Source organism: Colletotrichum fioriniae (assembly GCF_027942845.1).
Source record: "Colletotrichum fioriniae strain IMI 355084 chromosome Unknown scaffold_14, whole genome shotgun sequence".
Classification (NCBI taxonomy): Eukaryota; Fungi; Ascomycota; class Sordariomycetes; order Glomerellales; family Glomerellaceae; genus Colletotrichum; species Colletotrichum fioriniae.
This window is the reverse complement of record NW_027076850.1, coordinates 938,468-956,701: the sequence shown is the minus strand read 5'-3', so window position 1 is coordinate 956,701 and position 18,234 is coordinate 938,468. Positions and strand designations below refer to the sequence as shown.

The following is an 18,234-nucleotide window of genomic DNA, read 5'->3' as shown; positions in this document are numbered from 1 at the left end:
GCAAATGGCACTTGGGCTGGAGGAAACAAGGTGCATGGCAAGACAGTGGACGATTTCCAAAGCTCGCTTGGACGAAATGGTACGAAAAGAACGAGAGCATCGAGAGGAACGCATCCCAGGTTCGCCTTGGCATTGGCATTATAAGCTCAGACACTTGGAGTGCCAGCACGAATGAGTTTATAGGTCACACTTGATTCTAGCTATAGATCCTAGCTATTCTATTGACGGTTGTGATGATGACAACGACGTTGTTCGAACTTTGACCACCAGCTAAAGTGACCTCCTTGAATCTAGTTTAAAGACAATGGGAATCCAAATCCGTTGCCTCGCGTGCCTTGTTCACATCTTGTGGAATGTTTCCCCCGATAGGCAGTCTTACTTTTTGAAATACCCGTGGGAAACTTGCAAAGCCTTGAAGTCCAGCGCTGTGTGATCCCGTCCATCTGGGTCCTCCTTGCCAACGCGTTAACCTGTTTGCCACCTTGTGAAACCTCCCATGGTTCGCTCTATGTCAACTAAAGGAGATTTGGACCACACTTGCCAATTGCCCAGAGGTTCCTTCACAAGCTCTAAGCTCACCCCCGTCCTATGTACGATGAACCTATCAAGCTTCGTCAGTAGCGGTAACAGAGGAAGCTCGGAGTGACCTATAGTCACTTTTACAGCCTTCAGCAGCCAGGTCCCAATACATATCATTAGGTATAATCTCACCCACATTCTTTTGGGACTTGCTTTTTTGGTGGCTGGCTGAAGGGCCAAAGCGGGCTTGTTGTTTGGCTATTAAACGGTGAGAAAGCGCCGCATGGCGTGATGACGTTGAGGGTCTCAAGGGGTAAGACACTCGGCTGCTATCCGTGCGACATCGTGTTCGCGTAGGGTACTATTACAGACAATGGCATTGGTTAAGAGATGGAAGACAATGAGGAAGGTGTCTCTTCACCAATTGGCCTTTCGGTGAAGTCTTCCCACCCAAAGCTCGGCTTCCAAATCCCCCAAAACTGCACTTAAGTCAACTCGGCCGAGGGTTTGTGGAGCATCGTTAATTTAGGTGCATTGCCGATCAAATTTCTAGGTATGCGGCTTTCTGTATTATAGTACACATACTCCGTATCCGTACAGCGTACCCATCTCCTGGAATCTGCAAGACCCAACCGACTAGTCTATGGTGGTGGTCTCGTCTGGTGATTTTGCTCCGGAGCTTTCTCCTGCGACGACCATTTGAGAGGTTTCATTGGCTCACTCATAACGACGTTGGCAAGTGGCCTCTGATTGGCCAAACGGCAAGTAACCCGTGCCTTCCACTCCGGGAACGAGGATGATGCCGTCTGGGAGCGATGTGACGTCAGGGTTAACGCAGAGGCCCAAACCCCCAAATCTGCGCTTACATCATGTGCATGTCGGGAGCGCGGGAAGGGACGATCTGACAACCAGCAGCGGCGTGCAGCCGCCAGGGCCAGAAAACTCTCTTTCTCTTCATCCTTCAGGAACAGGATGAATGTCTATTACAGGAGCGTGGTGCATGACCAGGAAAAAGGGGGGAGGAGGTAGGTAAACAAACAGATATCGGATGGAGTCTCGGAAACTAGCGACGTTGGCTTTTTGATGGTTGCAATTGAGGTGGGAATTGTGGCCGGGATGGGGAAAGGAAGGTGGTGGCTGCGTTGGTGGTATTGGGGGTTGAGGACGCTGGTTGTTATTGGCGACTCCACGTGTGAAAGTCGGGATGACGTGGGGCTATAACGTCACTGGCAAATGAGCGGGCTGAACTATCTTTTTGGTGACTATTACCGCTCAGTGCGCCTTCTCAATAGGTAGGTACCTTGGAAAAATGTCAATAAATGGAGGGGTTAATCTTCCACCAAAACCTCTGAGTTCTGTTTTATCGAGATGGAAGGTCTCAAGATGGATGGCTGAGGCCAAGTGGAATGGTTGGACGGCGCCATATCCGTAAAAGAAGACGGAGAAGAAGACGATCCGATTTAGCACGGGTTGACAGGTCCTGTAGCGTCGGATCCGGGTCTCCATCGAAGCTTTTAGTGCAGCACTGCAGAGACGGTCCAGGGAGGCACGATGCAACCCTGGCTGCCCGTGATTGGTTGTCGCACCGTTAATTCCATTTGCGAACCGGGTGGAATCGTGGGACCTTTCTCTTGAGTCTTCTCGGGGAAGGAAGTCGACCTTCGGAGAGTGTTGGGCATTCCCACTTTTTGCCTGCCCCTGCCCGCCCCCCGTTCCATGTTGCGCTGGTCGGGGCCTTTTTTTTTTTCTTTCTTAATTTTCTCATTCTTCTGTTGCATCTTGCTGCTGCAGTTTCCCTGGCAGATGCAGAAGTATGTATACATATGCGGACGACATGGTCTATTTGGCCCAATTCAGAACCTTTGCGATCGGATACCACGGTCGAGGTGACAATCTGGGAGTCCATCTCTTCTAAAATTGGTCTTCGGGGGCCGGATGATGGATCCCCCAATCTCACCCAATATCACTACATATCGGCATCTTGTTCCATTGATGCATCTTCAGGTAAGGTTGGCACATTGGATTACCGGAGCAGTCTGGAATCTTGGTATCTTTCTTGACCGCCTTCACGGGGCTCTCTCCCCACCCCCAATCAACATCATGCCGCGCCGTAGCGTAGGAGGGGAGGAGCGACAAGTTGTCCAATACCGTGAGAGCGAGGGCTGAGACGCACGACTCAAAAGGGCATGGGATGGAAGCACTAAGGAATAAGCCATACTGAATCATTCTTTCTTTGCCGCCGCCTATAATCTATTAGTGCGCCTTCCACTTCTGCCGTCCGGTTGTCATCTCGTCGACTCCTCCCCCATCGTCCAGGACGGGACTCTAACTTATCCCATACCTTCCTTAGACTCTACGGACACGGATAATAATTACACAGTAGACTCGAAAGACTCGCGTGCCGGGGTCACGATACCTTGGCAGGAAGAAGCCTTCGTCATCGGATTCCGTTCCGCGTCCCCCCCGTCCCTTGTCTTTCCGCCTTTCCACCGCCCAGTCCTGGGTTGCCGCTCTTCTAAACCTTACCTCCTTGCCAGCGTGACCCTGACTGCCCGGATAGGCACTTTTCGTTTCCTCTCGCTTCCTCCCACAAGCCCACCTCCACCATCTGGCATCACCAGCCTGCCAATCTCGCGACAAAAAAAAAACACCACCTCACCTCCTCCGTCCAGCTTCAGCTCAGCCCGAGGCCACTCCGTGAGGACAAAGGAGAGACTGACCCGGTGTTGGCACCAAGAATCCAAGTCTGCTATTTTTCTATGAGAACGCCATCTGCATAGGAAGCCACATTGCGACGTCCGTTGTTCAGCCCCCCTCCGACACTGAACCCCGGTCAACCATTGGAAAGGGTCGTCACATCATCCACCAGTGATCATCCTCCTCTCACCATCTGTTCTGACCTCCCAGCGTGCCCGTCTTGCCCTCCTATCTTGCCTCCTCTTCACCTTGGAACACCTCCTTCCCGAGGTAACTTCTACCGCGCATCTTGGCCTGCACGTCGAATCAAGGCTTCTTCCCTACACTTGCGGATCCCCCGTCTTGGACCAATTCACTGCCAGCGACCCGAAAATCGGCCAAGGTCCGATGCGAGATACCCACCGCTGCAGATTTACACAACCACCCGGACAACGCATTCACGGCAAACATCCCGCGACCTCCATCTAACAAGTTTGGTTGGAACTTGGGGGTCCTGCTGAATCCCATCAGGACGACGACGACGACTCTGCCAGCAACCAACCAATCTCCAATTTGGTGGCCTGCTCACCACGGACTAGGTGTGCCGCCGCGAGCGCTCAACTCCACCCGGCAAGCAGAATCGCAACTTCCGAGCTCAACCACCCTCGTCTGCCTCATCCACTTTGGGCCACTATTGCACACATTACAACCCCGGCTCGCTTCTGCCGCTTTTTCTCTGCTTCCCACTTACGCCTGCGCCTTTCTCGCATCTCCTTCTCCTGCATCAAAAACCCGCCCATCAGCTTCACCTTACCTCGCCCAGGGCCATATCGCGCGCGCGGGGGCATTTTGCCGATCCAGGCTTTATCTTCACCGGCGGGCCCGACAACATCTTTCGCCAGCCAGCCGCAGATTGAAGAGGGGGGACAGCGCCAAAAGAGTTGTGCACTTGGTCTGGCTGCAAGACCTCTTCTCTTTCCAGGCCAAGATTGGTTGAGAATGAGAGAGAAAACAGATACTGACAACGAGACCTGCCGATCCCTTGGCTGAGCGGACGACTCATACCCTGCCCGCAGCCATGCATCCTCCCCCGCTCCTCGGTGTGGGCGTTGTTGATCTGCTCGAGTCCGACCCCCGACCGAGCTTCGTTGTTGCGCTACCAACTTCATTCAAGGACCCCGCGCTTGCCGAGGTTGTCTACAGCAATCCGGCTCTGGTGAGCAAGCCTGCTCTTTTCGAGGTCCTAGGATCACTCTCCCAGCCGCGACCATACGAGATTCTGGGACTGGATCACTGCCCAAGACGCCAACCCACCACAATCTTTCTTGTATAACAACCACTTTTGGACTCGGAACACCTTACTTTCCAGATGGGTTGTTGTGAGCTCCAACGACTTTCCAATCTCCTCAGAGCCTCCGAGAAAGATTCGCTTGGATGGTTCGAGAGGTAGAGAATCTAGCACCGGTATCTTGCATCCGCATACTTCCACCGTGCCCTCAGTGCCTTCGGCAGAGTCGTCCGCAGAAGATTTGTCGTATCCCCGGATAGTTCGAGCAACCACCGAGCCGCCTATAGTCGTGCCGGATTTTATGCCAGATCAAGAGCCTTTTCTTGATATGGTTGATAGCGTCGACTGGAGTGCGACTCCTCTGGGTGCCATGAACCGGTGGCCTTCGCTGCTTCACCAGTCTTACAGCCAGATATTATGCAACTCCCAGCCCACAGCAATCTACTGGGGCAAGAAGCTCACAACAGTCTACAATGAGGCTTATGGAGAGATGATAGGAGCACGACACCCCAATCTTATGGGCCGTTCTGTGACTGAAGTTTTCCCTGAAATTACAGATCAGCTCAGAGATATGATGGAAAACCCCGGGCAAAGTCGTCGCGCCAGCAACGAAGAGGCATTCCGCTTTTTCCTCGAAAGACCCGACGGATCGCCCCTCGAGACGTACCTCAAATGGTCGATTGTACCGGTCATGCAGAACGGCGAATGTCTCGGCTTTATTCACTTGATATCGGACACGACTTTATACCACCTTTTCCGACGGCGGATTCAGATGCTCGTCAACATGGGCGAGGAGCTCGTCACGGCCAAGGATGTTAAATCCTATTGGAGCAAGCTGATCGAAGAGCTCTCCGAATGCGATCCCGCATACGATATACCCCTCGCGATGCTTTACTCGATTGAGTGTGATGGTTCGTCACATGCTGGCAGCGAGTCGCGGCACGACTGCAACCACGTTTGTCGTCTCGAGGGCGCTCTCGGTGTCCCAGCAAACCATCCCATCATGCCCGAGACCTTGCAACTGAAGGACACCGATGCTGGCTTGGCGCCACAGTACCGAGCTGCTCTGCGCAGCCACGAGCCGCTAATCATCAGCACATCAGACGGCAGTCTACCCAAAGAATTACTGACCGGCCTGCAGTGGCGAGGATTTGGTGATCCCTGCGAAGCTGCTATTGTCTTGCCCATTCGGCCCACAAAAGAGGAGGAAGTCATGGGACTGCTTGTGCTGGGCCTCAACCCTCGACGACCTTACGATGATGCATATACCCTCTACATCCAGTTGCTAGCGCAGAAGCTTACGACATCTCTGGCTTGCACAGTCTTGTTAGAGGAGGAACGACGTCGAGGAAGGAATGCTGCCGAGCAGGCTGCATACGATCAGGCCATGCTGAAAGAAAAGCTCGCCTACCAGACCAAGGAGGCCACAGAGTACACACGGCTGTTCCAGACAGTTTCGGACTTCATTCCCAACGGATTCTCCCTTGGGGACCATCAAGGGAACATAACATTCGCAAACGGCCTGTGGTACCGCATAACAGGACACCCTGATGAAGGCGGTTCTTTCTCTTGTGTATTGGAGGCAGACCGAGAAAAGATTCGCGAGGCATACAAAGAACTGCAGACCAAGGACGAAGTCGAATTTGAGTTCCGCGTCAAAGGGACGGAACATACCAATCGCATGCTGGCAAGGAGATCGCCTTTCAAAGCCGACGTATACAGTGATCTTGACGAGGATCTGGAACGTTTTGTAATGGCTCAGGCAAAGGCCGAGCGAGCAACTGACGGAACTATCATTCGAACCTTCACTTGCCTGACAGATGTCACTGCGCACAAACGGACGGCCGATGAAGCGACCAGGAGGGCCCAACAGGCAGAGAATCTAAAGAGGATGGCTGAGCTTGCCACAGTTGGCATGTTTGATATGGACACCGGAGGACGTCTCCTTGGGGCAAACAACGTCTTTTTCGAGTTGTCTGGGATAGAGAAGGTGGACCTTCTGCAACATGAAGTACGGCCATGGGAAGTCTCGGTGGTACAAGACGACATTCTGACCTTGAGCGAGAGTGTGGCTCGGCTTGTGGCGACGAAGAAGCCCCAGTCGGCTGAGATACGCCTAAAGACCACATGGACAGCTGAGGATGCTGGGGGAAACCAGATCACCGCGCCCAGATGGGTACACATCACTCTGATGCCGGTCTGCAATTCAGATGGCATCGTTCAGTCATTTACTGGCTGTGTCAGCGACGTCTCATTGCAAAAGTGGCAACTGGAATTGGAAACTCAACGCACCGAGGAGGCAATCGACTCGAAGCGACAACAGGACAACTTCATCGACATGACTTCTCACGAGATGCGAAACCCTCTCAGCGCCATTGTCCACTGTTCAGACGCCATCATTGCATCTCTCGCGCGATGCGAGGAGCTCGTCGACCGGCCTCCTACTCCCAAGACGACTAAATCGGATGACGAAAGTAACGACAAACACTTTGACATCAAGCAGCTTCTTTCGGACAGTATCGAGAATGCGGAGACGATTGTTGCTTGCGCACAGCATCAGAAACGGATTGTGGACGATATCTTGACAATGTCCAAGTTGGACTCCAAGCTCCTAGCTGTCACTCCCTGCACGGTCAATCCCGTTCAGATTGGAGAGGAGGCTATCAAGATGTTCGACGTAGAGGCCCGTCGTGTTGACATTGACCTCAAGATGACTGTGGACAAGTCGTACCGGGAGCTGGGTCACGTTTACCTTGATCTTGATCCCTCTCGCGTCAAACAGGTCCTCATCAACTTGCTTACAAACGCTCTCAAGTTCACAAAGTCCGGGTCAATCAGGAATGTATCCGTCTGCATGAAAGCATCGCGACAACGGCCGACGGACGAGACGGCACCGGTCACCTTCATTCCCCGATCCTGCAAAGAAGAGTCAGAGTACGAGCAGCCTGCTCTCGACAGTCGTAAAGACCCAGTCTACATCATGTTCGAAGTCAAAGATACCGGCCAGGGTCTGTCAGAAGACGAAAAGTCAAATCTCTTCAACAGGTTCGTGCAGGCGAGCTCGCGAACTCATGTCAAATACGGTGGAAGCGGGCTGGGGCTATTCATCTCGCGACGATTGACAGAGCTGCAAAAGGGCGCTATCGGTGTGTCCAGCTTGCCAGGGGTGGGGTCCACGTTTGCATTCTTCATCGAGGCATACGTGCCGACAGAGTCTTCGCGGAGGGAAGCCGAATCTGCAGCCGCGGCTGTGAGAATGACGACTCTGGCTACTGCGTCGAGCACGCCATCCACGATGCCGCGGATCAGAGCCCCTGCGAACGAACAGAAGACACCTGGCTCGCGGCCGAAACCTAAGAGTTACGACCCCCGGCTGGATGGGATCCTTGTGGTGGAGGACAACCTGATCAATCAGCAAATCACCCGTCGCGGCTTACAGGATAGGGGGTTCACTGTCGACGTGGCCAATCACGGAATCGAGGCTCTGGAACGACTCATGCAGTCCATGTCCCTGCAAAAGCAAGACGACCCAGAGTACTTTACTCACAGCAACTCGAGTTCTCAGGGCCCTGCCGTATCGATCAACCTCATCCTCATGGACATAGAGATGCCAGTGCAGGACGGGTTGACATGCACGCGGCGAATCCGTGAACTAGAGAAGGAAGGAAGAGTGTTTTGTGCGAGCGGTGGAAGAATCCCCATCATCGCCGTCAGCGCCAATGCAAGGCCGGAGCAGATGCAAGATGCCAAGAGCGCGGGGTGTGACGACGTGCTCGTCAAGCCTTATCGGATGCCGGAGCTAATCGAGAAGATGCAAGTGGTGGTCCGGCGGATGGGGGGTCTTTCTCCCGGGTCGCCTTTACGATAATGAAAGTAAGGGCTTCCCATCGGAGTGGCGGAGGGGGGAGCAGCAAGAAAGCATTATTGGTCACATGGATAACCAAGGGCTGGTGATCCTGCAGAGACGGGTACGGCGTTTAGGTAAAGGGGAGCCACAGCAGGACTGGGCTCGGGGATGAGGACTGCTTCCGGGGTTTAGTCTGGTCACACTTGGCTGTGTGTCATGTGGTGGCTGGACGAACAGAGATACCAAAAATGGCCTTGGATGCTGGCCGACAGGAAGACTTCAGACGTTGGATGTTCCACGGGCAGAGAGAGTGATTTGGTATCGGATGGCGTTGATCGGCGGGGGGGCTAGCCATGTCGATGGATCTGGGAAGAAAGACTGGCTTAATTCAGAAATGAGGTAGAAAGGGGAATTGTTTCGTGGAGTGAGGTTCCTTGGCGTCTGTTGCTGAGGTAAATCTGATGATTATTCACCAACGTAGACGGGTCAGACAGAGAGAAGAATTGATACCTCGGATGTGAACTTTTCAACCCCATGTCGTTACATGGAGCAATACGGACATCTCGCACCTTGCTTCAGAGTCGTCGCCGCTGGTAAAACCTCCACAGGCACCTACCTGTACCTGAGACTGAATCATTTGTGCCTCTGTGAGCTTATTGCCCTCCTTCTACTGCTGCTGCTGCTGCTGCTTGAGAATTAGGTAGCCTCGGGGCTGTGGAACATGGCGAAATCTCAGAATTCTTAAAGACCGTCAGGTGAGGTTGTTGATATTCACGATAACCAACTTAGTCTCGCCAAGGAAAGAGTGAAAGGGGAAAAAAATATGAGACAAGACGGAGAAATTCGTAATTGGTCGGGATTTTTGGGGGCCGCCGGTGATGTCCTCCATGGATGGATGCAGGGGAGCGGTTTTGTGTCACGGCCCCACTATATGGGCGCCGCGTTGTACTTGGCCGGTGGAAGAAGCCCAGGTTCTATGCAATTTGGTGTACGCATAGGACAAACAGAACCTTTTGATTTCTCACCGGGGAGAATCGAGGAATGTAGCTTAGGTAAATAGATAGAGAAGATTGGAAAGATTTAATGTATCTTGGGTAGTAGGTACGGATAAAGTACGCTCCTTCCTTGTGTAAGGTAACAATGGCGTGACATATCTCAGGTCGGGTACGGGCAGCAGGGTGTCCGGGCCGACGCGGGCTTTTCGAGGTGTGAGGAAAGGTTGAGTATTGGAGAACCTCGATCATGGACTTGACGGCTTCTCACGCGTCTCTTGGTTTCTTGCGTTCTATCGCGCAGGTTTTGCCCATCTTTTGGAATATAGCGTGAGACGAGGTATAGATAGGACTCCCGTTTGGCATGTGAGATAACGGGAAGGGGTCTTGCAATGCAAATGGGCTTTCCTGAGATGCGGGAGCACAGGTTTGCGTACGGGCTTATGCATGTCATCTAAGCACTAAATCACTCTGGTGAATGAAGTGCTCGTCTGTAATCAGACGATGGGGTCTCTCGAGTTCTCGAGGCCCGCTCGCGGCAGAGGTTGCCCGGGGACGGGAGCTATTCCTTTTGGCCTGGGGAAGGTCCGTGGTTTGTTATCTGAGGTTCCTGGCCGAGCTTCTTTCCTTGAGGGTCTTATGAGCTAGGTACCTAACCTATGAGAACGCTACAGGAAGGCATGACCTGCGGTTTATTATCTGCTTTCCTTCCAATTCCCCGACACATGTTCTTTCCGGAAATCTAGCGTAAACGGACAATACCTTAGCCGCACCATCAGAGGTGGATATTTGGCAGGTTCGATTTGTAGTGTAAGATTGGGGGAACGAGGGGAAGTAGGTAAGGTGCCATACCCCTCCCCCACCAAGTCAGGTACCTCAGCCAAGATTCACGTACCAAGGTACTGCGCACTGCGTCGCGGGCATAGCTCCTGCATGGCGCTATCCACCCCACCCCTCATCCGAGTGCAACAGACGGAGCTCCCACCCGACACTTCCCTCTGCTCACTGCACTTGACCTCACACTCGCAAACGTCCCTGCGCAACGCCGTCTTCAACCGACCACCCGCATCTACCGGACCTACATTACCTACTACCTGGACTTGCATACAGCTTACCTAGCCAACCGGACTACCGAATATAAACTCTCCGCAAGGCCTCCTCCTCCCCCTTCGACGCCTCTCTTTCTCTTCCTTCAAATGCCCCCAAACTCCACGCTATTAACCACACTCCAAAAGTTGCCCCGCCTTCGACTCCGGAACTCCATTCTCAACAGCAGCATCACCTCGCCGCTATCGTCGTCCCGGTCTTGTGCCTTTGGGTCTCTGTGCTTACCTACACCGACGACATCAACGAAGACTACCTGCCGAGTAGCAATCTGCGACACACGGCAACAACAACAACAACAACAACAACAACAACAACCATCCCAAAACCGCCGATTCTCCACAACCGGCGCCGATCGTCAAGGACGAAACGTAGTACTGCTAGGACAAGAAGTGGGCGTCGAGAGAATCACAGACGAAATGGCGGACCGGATTCACCGTGTGACCATGTTCAAGATTGCCGATGAGGGGCAGCAGAAGCAGTTGATTGAACAGTACAAGATCCTGGGAGGCTCGCATAAGAAGGTTTGTTTCTACTCTTTTTTTTTTTCGCTTCTCTTCGTTCTTGTTATTGCGGTCCTTTGTTGTGTTCGCGAGTGCGGAACGGAGAGGAGCGGGATCTTTCGTTCCATCGGATCCCGGCACCCGTAATTCGGCCCCACCATAGCTCGTCCGCGCCGACGACGGTTTCCTGGGTGGTTATCGAAAGACGGGCGAAGAAAGGACATGTTGGGTTTCATGTTTCTACGGCTTTGCCATCCGGCTTTTCATAATACCATAGTTTCCACCAGGCCAATACTGACAAAAACCTCCACCAGGATGGAAAGCCGTACATCCTCTCCATGGTCGTCGGACCGGCCGTCGACGACCCGCGCGCCCAGGGCTTCACCATTGTCGCCAAGACCGAGTTCGCCTCGCTCGAGGATATGAAGTACTACGACGATGAGTGCGCCGCCCACGGCGTCCTAAAGTCCTTTGTCAAGGGCAACCTCACCGTCGGCGGCGTCATGTCCGTCTACTTTAAGCCCGAGGCCGTTTCCGTCTTGTAGATGTGTATTTTCTGGTGATTAGGAGAAGAAGCACTCGTAGATCCAGAGCGTACTCGGGATGGTGCAAATCCAAGAGGAAATTCATTGAGGGGTTAAAAAGAGAAAACTGTGATTCGTGGAGTAGCATTTTCTCTCCCCGAACCTCTCTCTGGTGTAATAGAAACTTATTCCAGGAAAAATGTCAAATACTCCTTGTTGCCGGTTATGGACAGGTATCAAGCTACTTTGCATACGTGGAATTTCTCCTCCTCCTCCTCCTCCTCCTCCTCCTCCTCCTCCAATTCTGAAACACAATCATCAATTGCCCCTCTTTCTCAGTTGTTGACCTTTGTTGCCTCGAACCACTGTTTTTTTTTTCATTTCTTTTTCTTTCCCCCTCCTCCTCCCAATCGTGCAGAGCTAACGATTGACAATCAGCTCTGCAATAAAAACCCACTTACAGCCCGGGATATGAGATAAGGAAATAAAGCCGCATCACCGACAAATCGAGACAAATCGACAAGAGAAAACAGACAAAGACCACACACAAACACACACACACACACACACACACACACACACACACGCACGGCTACACGATCACGAGGCAGCGGCAACAGCGGGCGCGGAAGCCGGAGCAGTCGCAGGCGCCGTAGTCGAGGCCGCAGTTGTGGCAGCAGTCGTGGCAGCCGCATCAGTAGCGGGAGCAGTCGTGGCAGGAGGGGGCGGCTGCGTCAGGGTTCCCTCGGAAAAGTTCTTGAGCCCCTCCATCCAGGCGGCGAAGCCCGTCTCGAGCTGGCCGACCATGGTGAAGCGGAGGACCTGGGCGAGGGGACCGTAAAAGGTCTCCCAGCAGCGGTACTCTGTGCCGTTGCCGTCCTCGGTCTCGAGGAACTCCTGGACGCGCTCGGATTTCAGGACAAAGGGGGGCACGAGGCCGCCCGTCTTCCAGCAGACGCGGTAGCCCTTGCGGCCGCGGTGGACGGGCTGGGTCTCGCCGTTTGCGACGGCGGTGGAGGCGGCGGCGTGGGTGTACTCTTCGAGCTTCGTCACGACGAGGGCCTGCTTGGTGGTCGTCTTTGCCGGGTCGAGCGTCATGTGGACTTCAAAGGTGACGTGGGTGCCCTCGAGGAGGAGCTCGCCGGGCTGGTTCTTCGCGACGGAGGAGTCGGCGAGCATGGGCGGGACGGCGAGGCCGGAAGGGCGGGAGACGGTGGCCTTGGGGACGAAGGTGTTCCAGGCCGGGTAGGTTGCCGGGTTGAGGACGGCGGCGAGGACGGCGGTGGGCTTGGCGGCGATGGGGGTCGCGCAGGCGATTGTGAGGACAGCGCCGACGTCGCCGTGGGACGGGGTCGCGAGGGGGAGGGGAGACGGGGGTGGGCGTCAGGGAGGTGGGGATGGAGTCGGTGCCCTTGTCGAGGGCCTTGGGGGATTTGGGCTTGAGCTGGTCGGGGATCTGCTTGATCGAGTCCGGGATGGTGATTCTTTGGCGTATGGCCTCCATTGTGTTGTTGATGATGATTAACTGTTACTGACGGTTGTCTGGACTTCTTCTTGGGGGTATCTCTGGGTATAATGATGGATGGAGGAAATCAAGCCGGTATCACAACGAAATTGTTCAAAAGAGGAAGAAGTTTGGCCGGATGGGTATTTGATGTGAAAGATGAAGGTAAGGAGAGAAAAGACGGCGAGCGGAGAAAGGATGGAACGATGGAGGGGGAAAGGGAGTAAGTAAAGGAACTCAAAAGTAGGGCGAGAAGGCAAAGAGAGGGCACACAGGTAATAGAAACGGGAGCGATTCAGGTTAGTTGTATCAAATGGACGGGATTGGGCTTTAGACTTCCTGGTCTCGTGAGGAGATGCGCGTCATGGGATGGTGGGGGGGGATGTATGGATGCCGGCGGAAGAGGAGGAGGAGGGGCTTGACGGTTGTTCGCTCCAGCTGGATGAGGTGTAGGTATCCAAGGTGTAAGGTGTAAAGGTGTAGGGGAGGGCAGCGGAGAGCAGGGGAGGAGAGAGGGGGGCTGTGAATCTGTGATCAAACGGTAGTGTCGTGAGCGTGATGTGAAGCTGTGGTATGAGGCTGGCCCGAGCAAACGGTCGGGATATAGGTAGGTAAGTGGGTGTGTGTGGATGTGTATGGATATGTATGGATGTGTGTGTGTGTGTGGTCGCTATGGTGTGTCGATGAGTGAGATTTGATGTGTGGTGGTCTGTTGTAGGTTGCCGACGATGATGAGATTGGCGACCGCCGACGGGCGATTTTTAGTGGGAACTTGGTCCAGCGAAAACCGATGGAGAAAGTTGGGGAGTTGTGGTTTGACGGCTGCCCGCGGTCCGGATCTGTCCATTTTCGGGTCCAGGCCGCCCCCCTTCACGTCTACCCTCCCCGCTTTGAGTCCGGGGGACATGGGGGTATCGATGACTCCACTACGCAGGGATGAGGCGGGATGAGGCGGGATGGAAGGGGTTGTTCTTTTCGGCGATTAAACACGGAGATCCGGATCGGATATGGCATTTACATGGTACTGATTAAGCAATTACCGGTTGACGATGAGGAACGAGGTTTGGCTCATCCTCTTTTCCGACACTCTTCATTTCGAATACCCAAATTTCTAAACATGCCTGAATGAATATTTAGAAGAAAAAGCTCATAATGGTTTCCAACGAAATTCAAACGCGAAAAGGCGATCTTGTGCCCAACCCGGCAACCTTCATCAGCATGAAAAATACCAGTATATGCCCTGCTCGCAACGGGTCTGACACGTGTAAGTGCAATGGAGAACCCAAGTCAACTGGCTGAGGTGAAAAAGAAAGGCAAACCAACCACCCACCCCCTTCCGCCCAGCTCACCAATATCAACCGGGAAGTGGCCTGCTACGTTCTGCGCATAAATGATCGAAGCAGACCCGAGAGAACGAAGTATCCACCCGTTGGGCGCCGATTGTCGTTCGTTGGCAAAAGAACGGCTTTTTGCGCAATTAAATGTGGAGGGGAAGGGGGGGATATAATAAGGCACCACTTAATTCGATGAGGAAAATGTGAGAAGGAAAAAAGGAGGGGTCTAGGAAGACAAGACGAGACGGGGCTCTTGGAAAAGCTGGCGAGGCTGAGAGAGAGGAAGGGTTCGAGCGCTGGACTTTGAGGAGTTTCGCCTCGTTTTCGTCCTTGGTCCTTTTGTTGACTGCGTTGGTTTCCATTGAGTTCCAGGGATAGGGGGGTGTAGACTGCAAGGTGCCACGGCGCGATCTTCTTTACCATCAAAGCAAAGGTGAAGAAGAAGGAAAAGTGCCATAGCTCGGAAGATGGAGTAATACCTTTACACAGAACGGTAGGTATTCTGAGAGAGAGGGGAAAAGTCGCCCCATCTTCAAACCCAATCCCTTTTTTCCCTTTTCCCTCTTCTCAAACTTTCAAGTTTGACGCCCTTTTCCGGCCAGCCGTTTCGTTGTCGGCCTGGAAAAAAGCCATAGCGTCCGAGGACGGCAGTCTGAGCCGATCATTCCAATTCCATGGAGACTTTTTTTTTTCTTCTTTTCTAATTCTTTTCAATGTTACTTTAGTTCTGCGAAAGAAAAAGTTCAGAAAAATACATTTTACTTTACATCCACGAGTAAGGGTCGGAAATTATAAAATAGTCGGGGATCGAATTAGAACCGTCCGTTGATTCTTCTCATCTCGCAAACCCTCCGCGACAAAATCCGTGCTCCAATTCCAAGAAGTAGGTTTCATACACATAGACCGCGCGCGCAAGAACCATTGTCTCGGTTCCCAAATTTCCAAATCCCCTACCCCTCCCCTTCTATCCGTACATCCCTCAAGCAAGTAACTCACTGGATCAAAGACAACGTCTCAAAATCACCTCTCCCCCGTTCACGGTCACGTCCACATCCACGTCTACGCGCGCCCAACCACCACACGCAACCGTCACACCGTTGCCACGAGCCATGTCTTGGTCTACCGCCTGAATGAGAAAAGAAGAAAAAAAGCACGAGGCAGAAGGCGAGTTGTGCGCTCTTGTCTGAAGATGAAGCCCCTGAGGCTCGCTCAGTGACTCATATCTTTGATCTCGATGGATGTGGGACAATGGAGGCTGGCTAGGGAGATGAGCATCAAATTCTTCTATTTTGAAATCTACCTTATGCGGCGGCACCGTTGAATTAGTCACTTTTCGATGCGAGATTCGCATCGCGAGACGCACATGCCTCAAAATCCCAACCGGTGGAGACAAGCTGCGTATCTCTTGTCATTAGGCGCATCCACTCAAACCCGCTCATGTCAGATCCATGGGAATGCTACTAATGTTTGATGCTATCAATGCAATTGACCCCCATGACGTATCACAAGCTGCGCGAAAAAAAGTATTGATAGTGAACATTCTGTCTTTTGTCGAAACTTTGAACCGCCTTGAAGGAGGCGAAAACTACTCTACATACACCAGAAAGTTCCCAAGCCATGATGCAGTTGGACGCTTGCGACCAAGTCTGGCCGAAATGCTTACGAGAATAAGAGCGCATAGGAGCGCGAAAGCACAATACCACCCCATTCCATAGCTGATGCCCCCCCGGTTGACGCCTTGTAACTCCCTGAAAGAAGCAGATCCTGGTTTTCCGATTCCCTGAAATTGGATATTCCCATGAAGCTATATGACCGTGTTGGACAATGCGTTGACAATGGCGTCTAGGCTGAGCGACCGTAGACCGCGGCCGAGGCGACTGAGCGACCAGAGCGAACACTGGCCATGTCACTCATCTCGGTGCCATCGTGGTCGTTGCCTTCTTGCTGCAGGCGTGTCTTATTGGCTTGCTGCGCATGACCAGTGAGAAGGGTGATGGATCTGGGGTCCTTCTCCCAGGTAAAGATGGCGGCGACCACCATAATGGCGCAGGCGGTGATCATGAAGATAGTCTGGTCTCTGAAGGAGTCGGAGTAGACATGCTTGATGAGGTCCTTGAGGTGCGAGTCCCACGCGGAAGATGTGGTAGGGGAGTGGGCCAAAGCCTCGCGTTCAGACGGAGACAGGTGATGACTGAGAACCTCCAAGCGCGCGTTGAACATAGCAGTGCAGATGGCGACACCAAGACAGCCGCCGAGGGCGCGAGCTTGAGCGAGAATTCCTTGGGCGACGGCGTGTTCCTTAGTCGATTCCGCCTCGACGCCAGAGAGAATGGTCGTAGAGCCAAAGTTGAGACCGACGCCCAGTCCGAAGACGAGCGTGAATCCATACGTAGGAGCAAAGTCCGCCTGAGCGTCGACGACCATAAGCATGAGACTGATACCGAGGACCTGCGCAATCGACGCGACAGTCATGACGAGAGCCACCTTGTTCGATTTGGAGTTCACCGCTCCAGCAACGAACGATCCAACTGCGCAGGCTCCAAGCATAGGCAATAGGTACATGCCGGACTGGAGAGGGCTCTTGTGCGCAATCACCTGCATGCGTTCCGGGATGATGACGGTGAGGGCGACATAGGGGGAGTCCGGTGAGGAAGGTAACGGCCAAGCCACACATGAAGGGCCTGCGCCGAGCAAGGTGTACCGGAAAGACAGGCTCTTGATGCGAGCATCGCAGATGATCGATCAAGAGGCAGCGATTCCGGTATAGGTAGTTCTCAAAGATGCCAAAGAGAACCCAGCAGGCCCCAGAGCACACGAACATGACGATGACAGTCCAGTGGTCCCAACCGTAGAATGCGTACCCACCGCGCTCGATAGCGACGACGAGGAAGGCCGAACCACAGAAGAGAGTGGTCATACCAACCACGTCAAGCTTCTTGAAGGCCGTCCAAGAGTAAATCTTGAAGGCCTGTCGGTCTTTGGGGTAGGCCAAAGTGAGACAGGCCACGGCGAACACACCGATAGGGATGTTGAGTCCAAAGATCCAGCGCCAAGTAATCTTGGAGACAATGACACCACCCAAGATGGGGCCCAGAAGGAAAGCCGCGGCGAGAGTGATTCCGATGATAGCGCCCATCAGGGCTGGGTTGTGGGCAGGACCTTGCTCAAGCAGGCAGGTCTGGGCAAGGCTGTACAGGCCCGAGCCTCCGACGCCCTGAAAAGCGCGGCCAATGATCAAGAGCTTCATGCTCTTCGCGCCTGCACACAGAGCCGAGAAGAGAATGAAAACGGTCCAGCTGTAGAAAAGCATGGTTCGGCGACCGTAAATGTCACTGCACTTGGCAATTCCGACAGCGCAGCCCATGTAGGTAAGGAGATAGGCGAGAAGGACAAAGGATGCGTGCTGGCGGTCGCCAATCTCCTCAGAGATAACGATGAGGGAGGTGGCGATGATGGACGTATCGAGGGTAGCGAGGAACAGGCCCACGAGAAGACTATCTGGTCAGCTGAATTCGCGAGAATGCTGCAATTCCCTTACCTGAAGACGATCAAGACTCTCTCAATCGTGGGCTGGCGAAGACTGGCAGCAGAACACTCAGCGCCACGGCGGGGAGCAAAGTTCGCGACAGCGAAGCCAGCAGTGTCGCCCAGAGACGGGTTGGGATAGGATAGCTGGTCAGCCATCTCGCGACGAGAGGGAGACTGGGCGGCCATTGCTACGATGGTCTCGACGATGGTTGACGGCGGTTTTTGGTTGTCGTGAGAGCGGATTGGAGCAAGGTTGACGGTTATCTTCTCTTCTCAGGGGCAAAAGATGGAGATATGCCTTCAATTCTTACCGATGGTAATATTCGGGGCTCGAATCCAGCTTGTCTCGAAGAGAAATATGGCAATGAGGCAGAGATTTTCTGAAGAGCAGAGGGGCAAGAGAGAAATTGTGTGG

The 18,234-nt window shown here is 53.4% G+C and overlaps 4 protein-coding genes across 4 annotated transcripts; 2 read left to right on the top strand and 2 right to left on the bottom strand.

Moving 5' to 3' along the window:
• Positions 1 to 4,273: 4,273 nt before the first annotated feature.
• Positions 4,274 to 8,351, top strand: N0V96_010412 (uncharacterized protein; the record flags this gene model as incomplete). The annotated part of the gene is made up of 2 exons (XM_065758936.1): positions 4,274 to 4,435; positions 4,608 to 8,351. 2 exons carry the CDS (start codon positions 4,274 to 4,276, stop codon positions 8,349 to 8,351), a joined length of 3,906 nt encoding a protein of 1,301 aa, XP_065612459.1.
• Positions 8,352 to 10,845: 2,494 nt separating this feature from the next.
• Positions 10,846 to 11,474, top strand: N0V96_010411 (uncharacterized protein; the record flags this gene model as incomplete). Its single annotated transcript, XM_053196994.1, has 2 exons — positions 10,846 to 10,950; positions 11,244 to 11,474. 2 exons carry the CDS (start codon positions 10,846 to 10,848, stop codon positions 11,472 to 11,474), a joined length of 336 nt encoding a protein of 111 aa, XP_053045483.1.
• A 579-nt stretch (positions 11,475 to 12,053) lies between these two features.
• On the bottom strand, positions 12,054 to 12,957 carry N0V96_010410 (uncharacterized protein; the record flags this gene model as incomplete). The annotated part of the gene is made up of 2 exons (XM_065758935.1): positions 12,054 to 12,740; positions 12,826 to 12,957. The coding sequence occupies 2 exons, from the start codon at positions 12,955 to 12,957 to the stop codon at positions 12,054 to 12,056; spliced, it is 819 nt and encodes a 272-aa protein (XP_065612458.1).
• Positions 12,958 to 16,133: 3,176 nt separating this feature from the next.
• N0V96_010409 (uncharacterized protein) lies at positions 16,134 to 18,005 on the bottom strand (the record flags this gene model as incomplete). Its single annotated transcript, XM_065758934.1, has 3 exons — positions 16,134 to 17,006; positions 17,107 to 17,785; positions 17,830 to 18,005. The coding sequence occupies 3 exons, from the start codon at positions 18,003 to 18,005 to the stop codon at positions 16,134 to 16,136; spliced, it is 1,728 nt and encodes a 575-aa protein (XP_065612457.1).
• Positions 18,006 to 18,234: the final 229 nt, after the last annotated feature.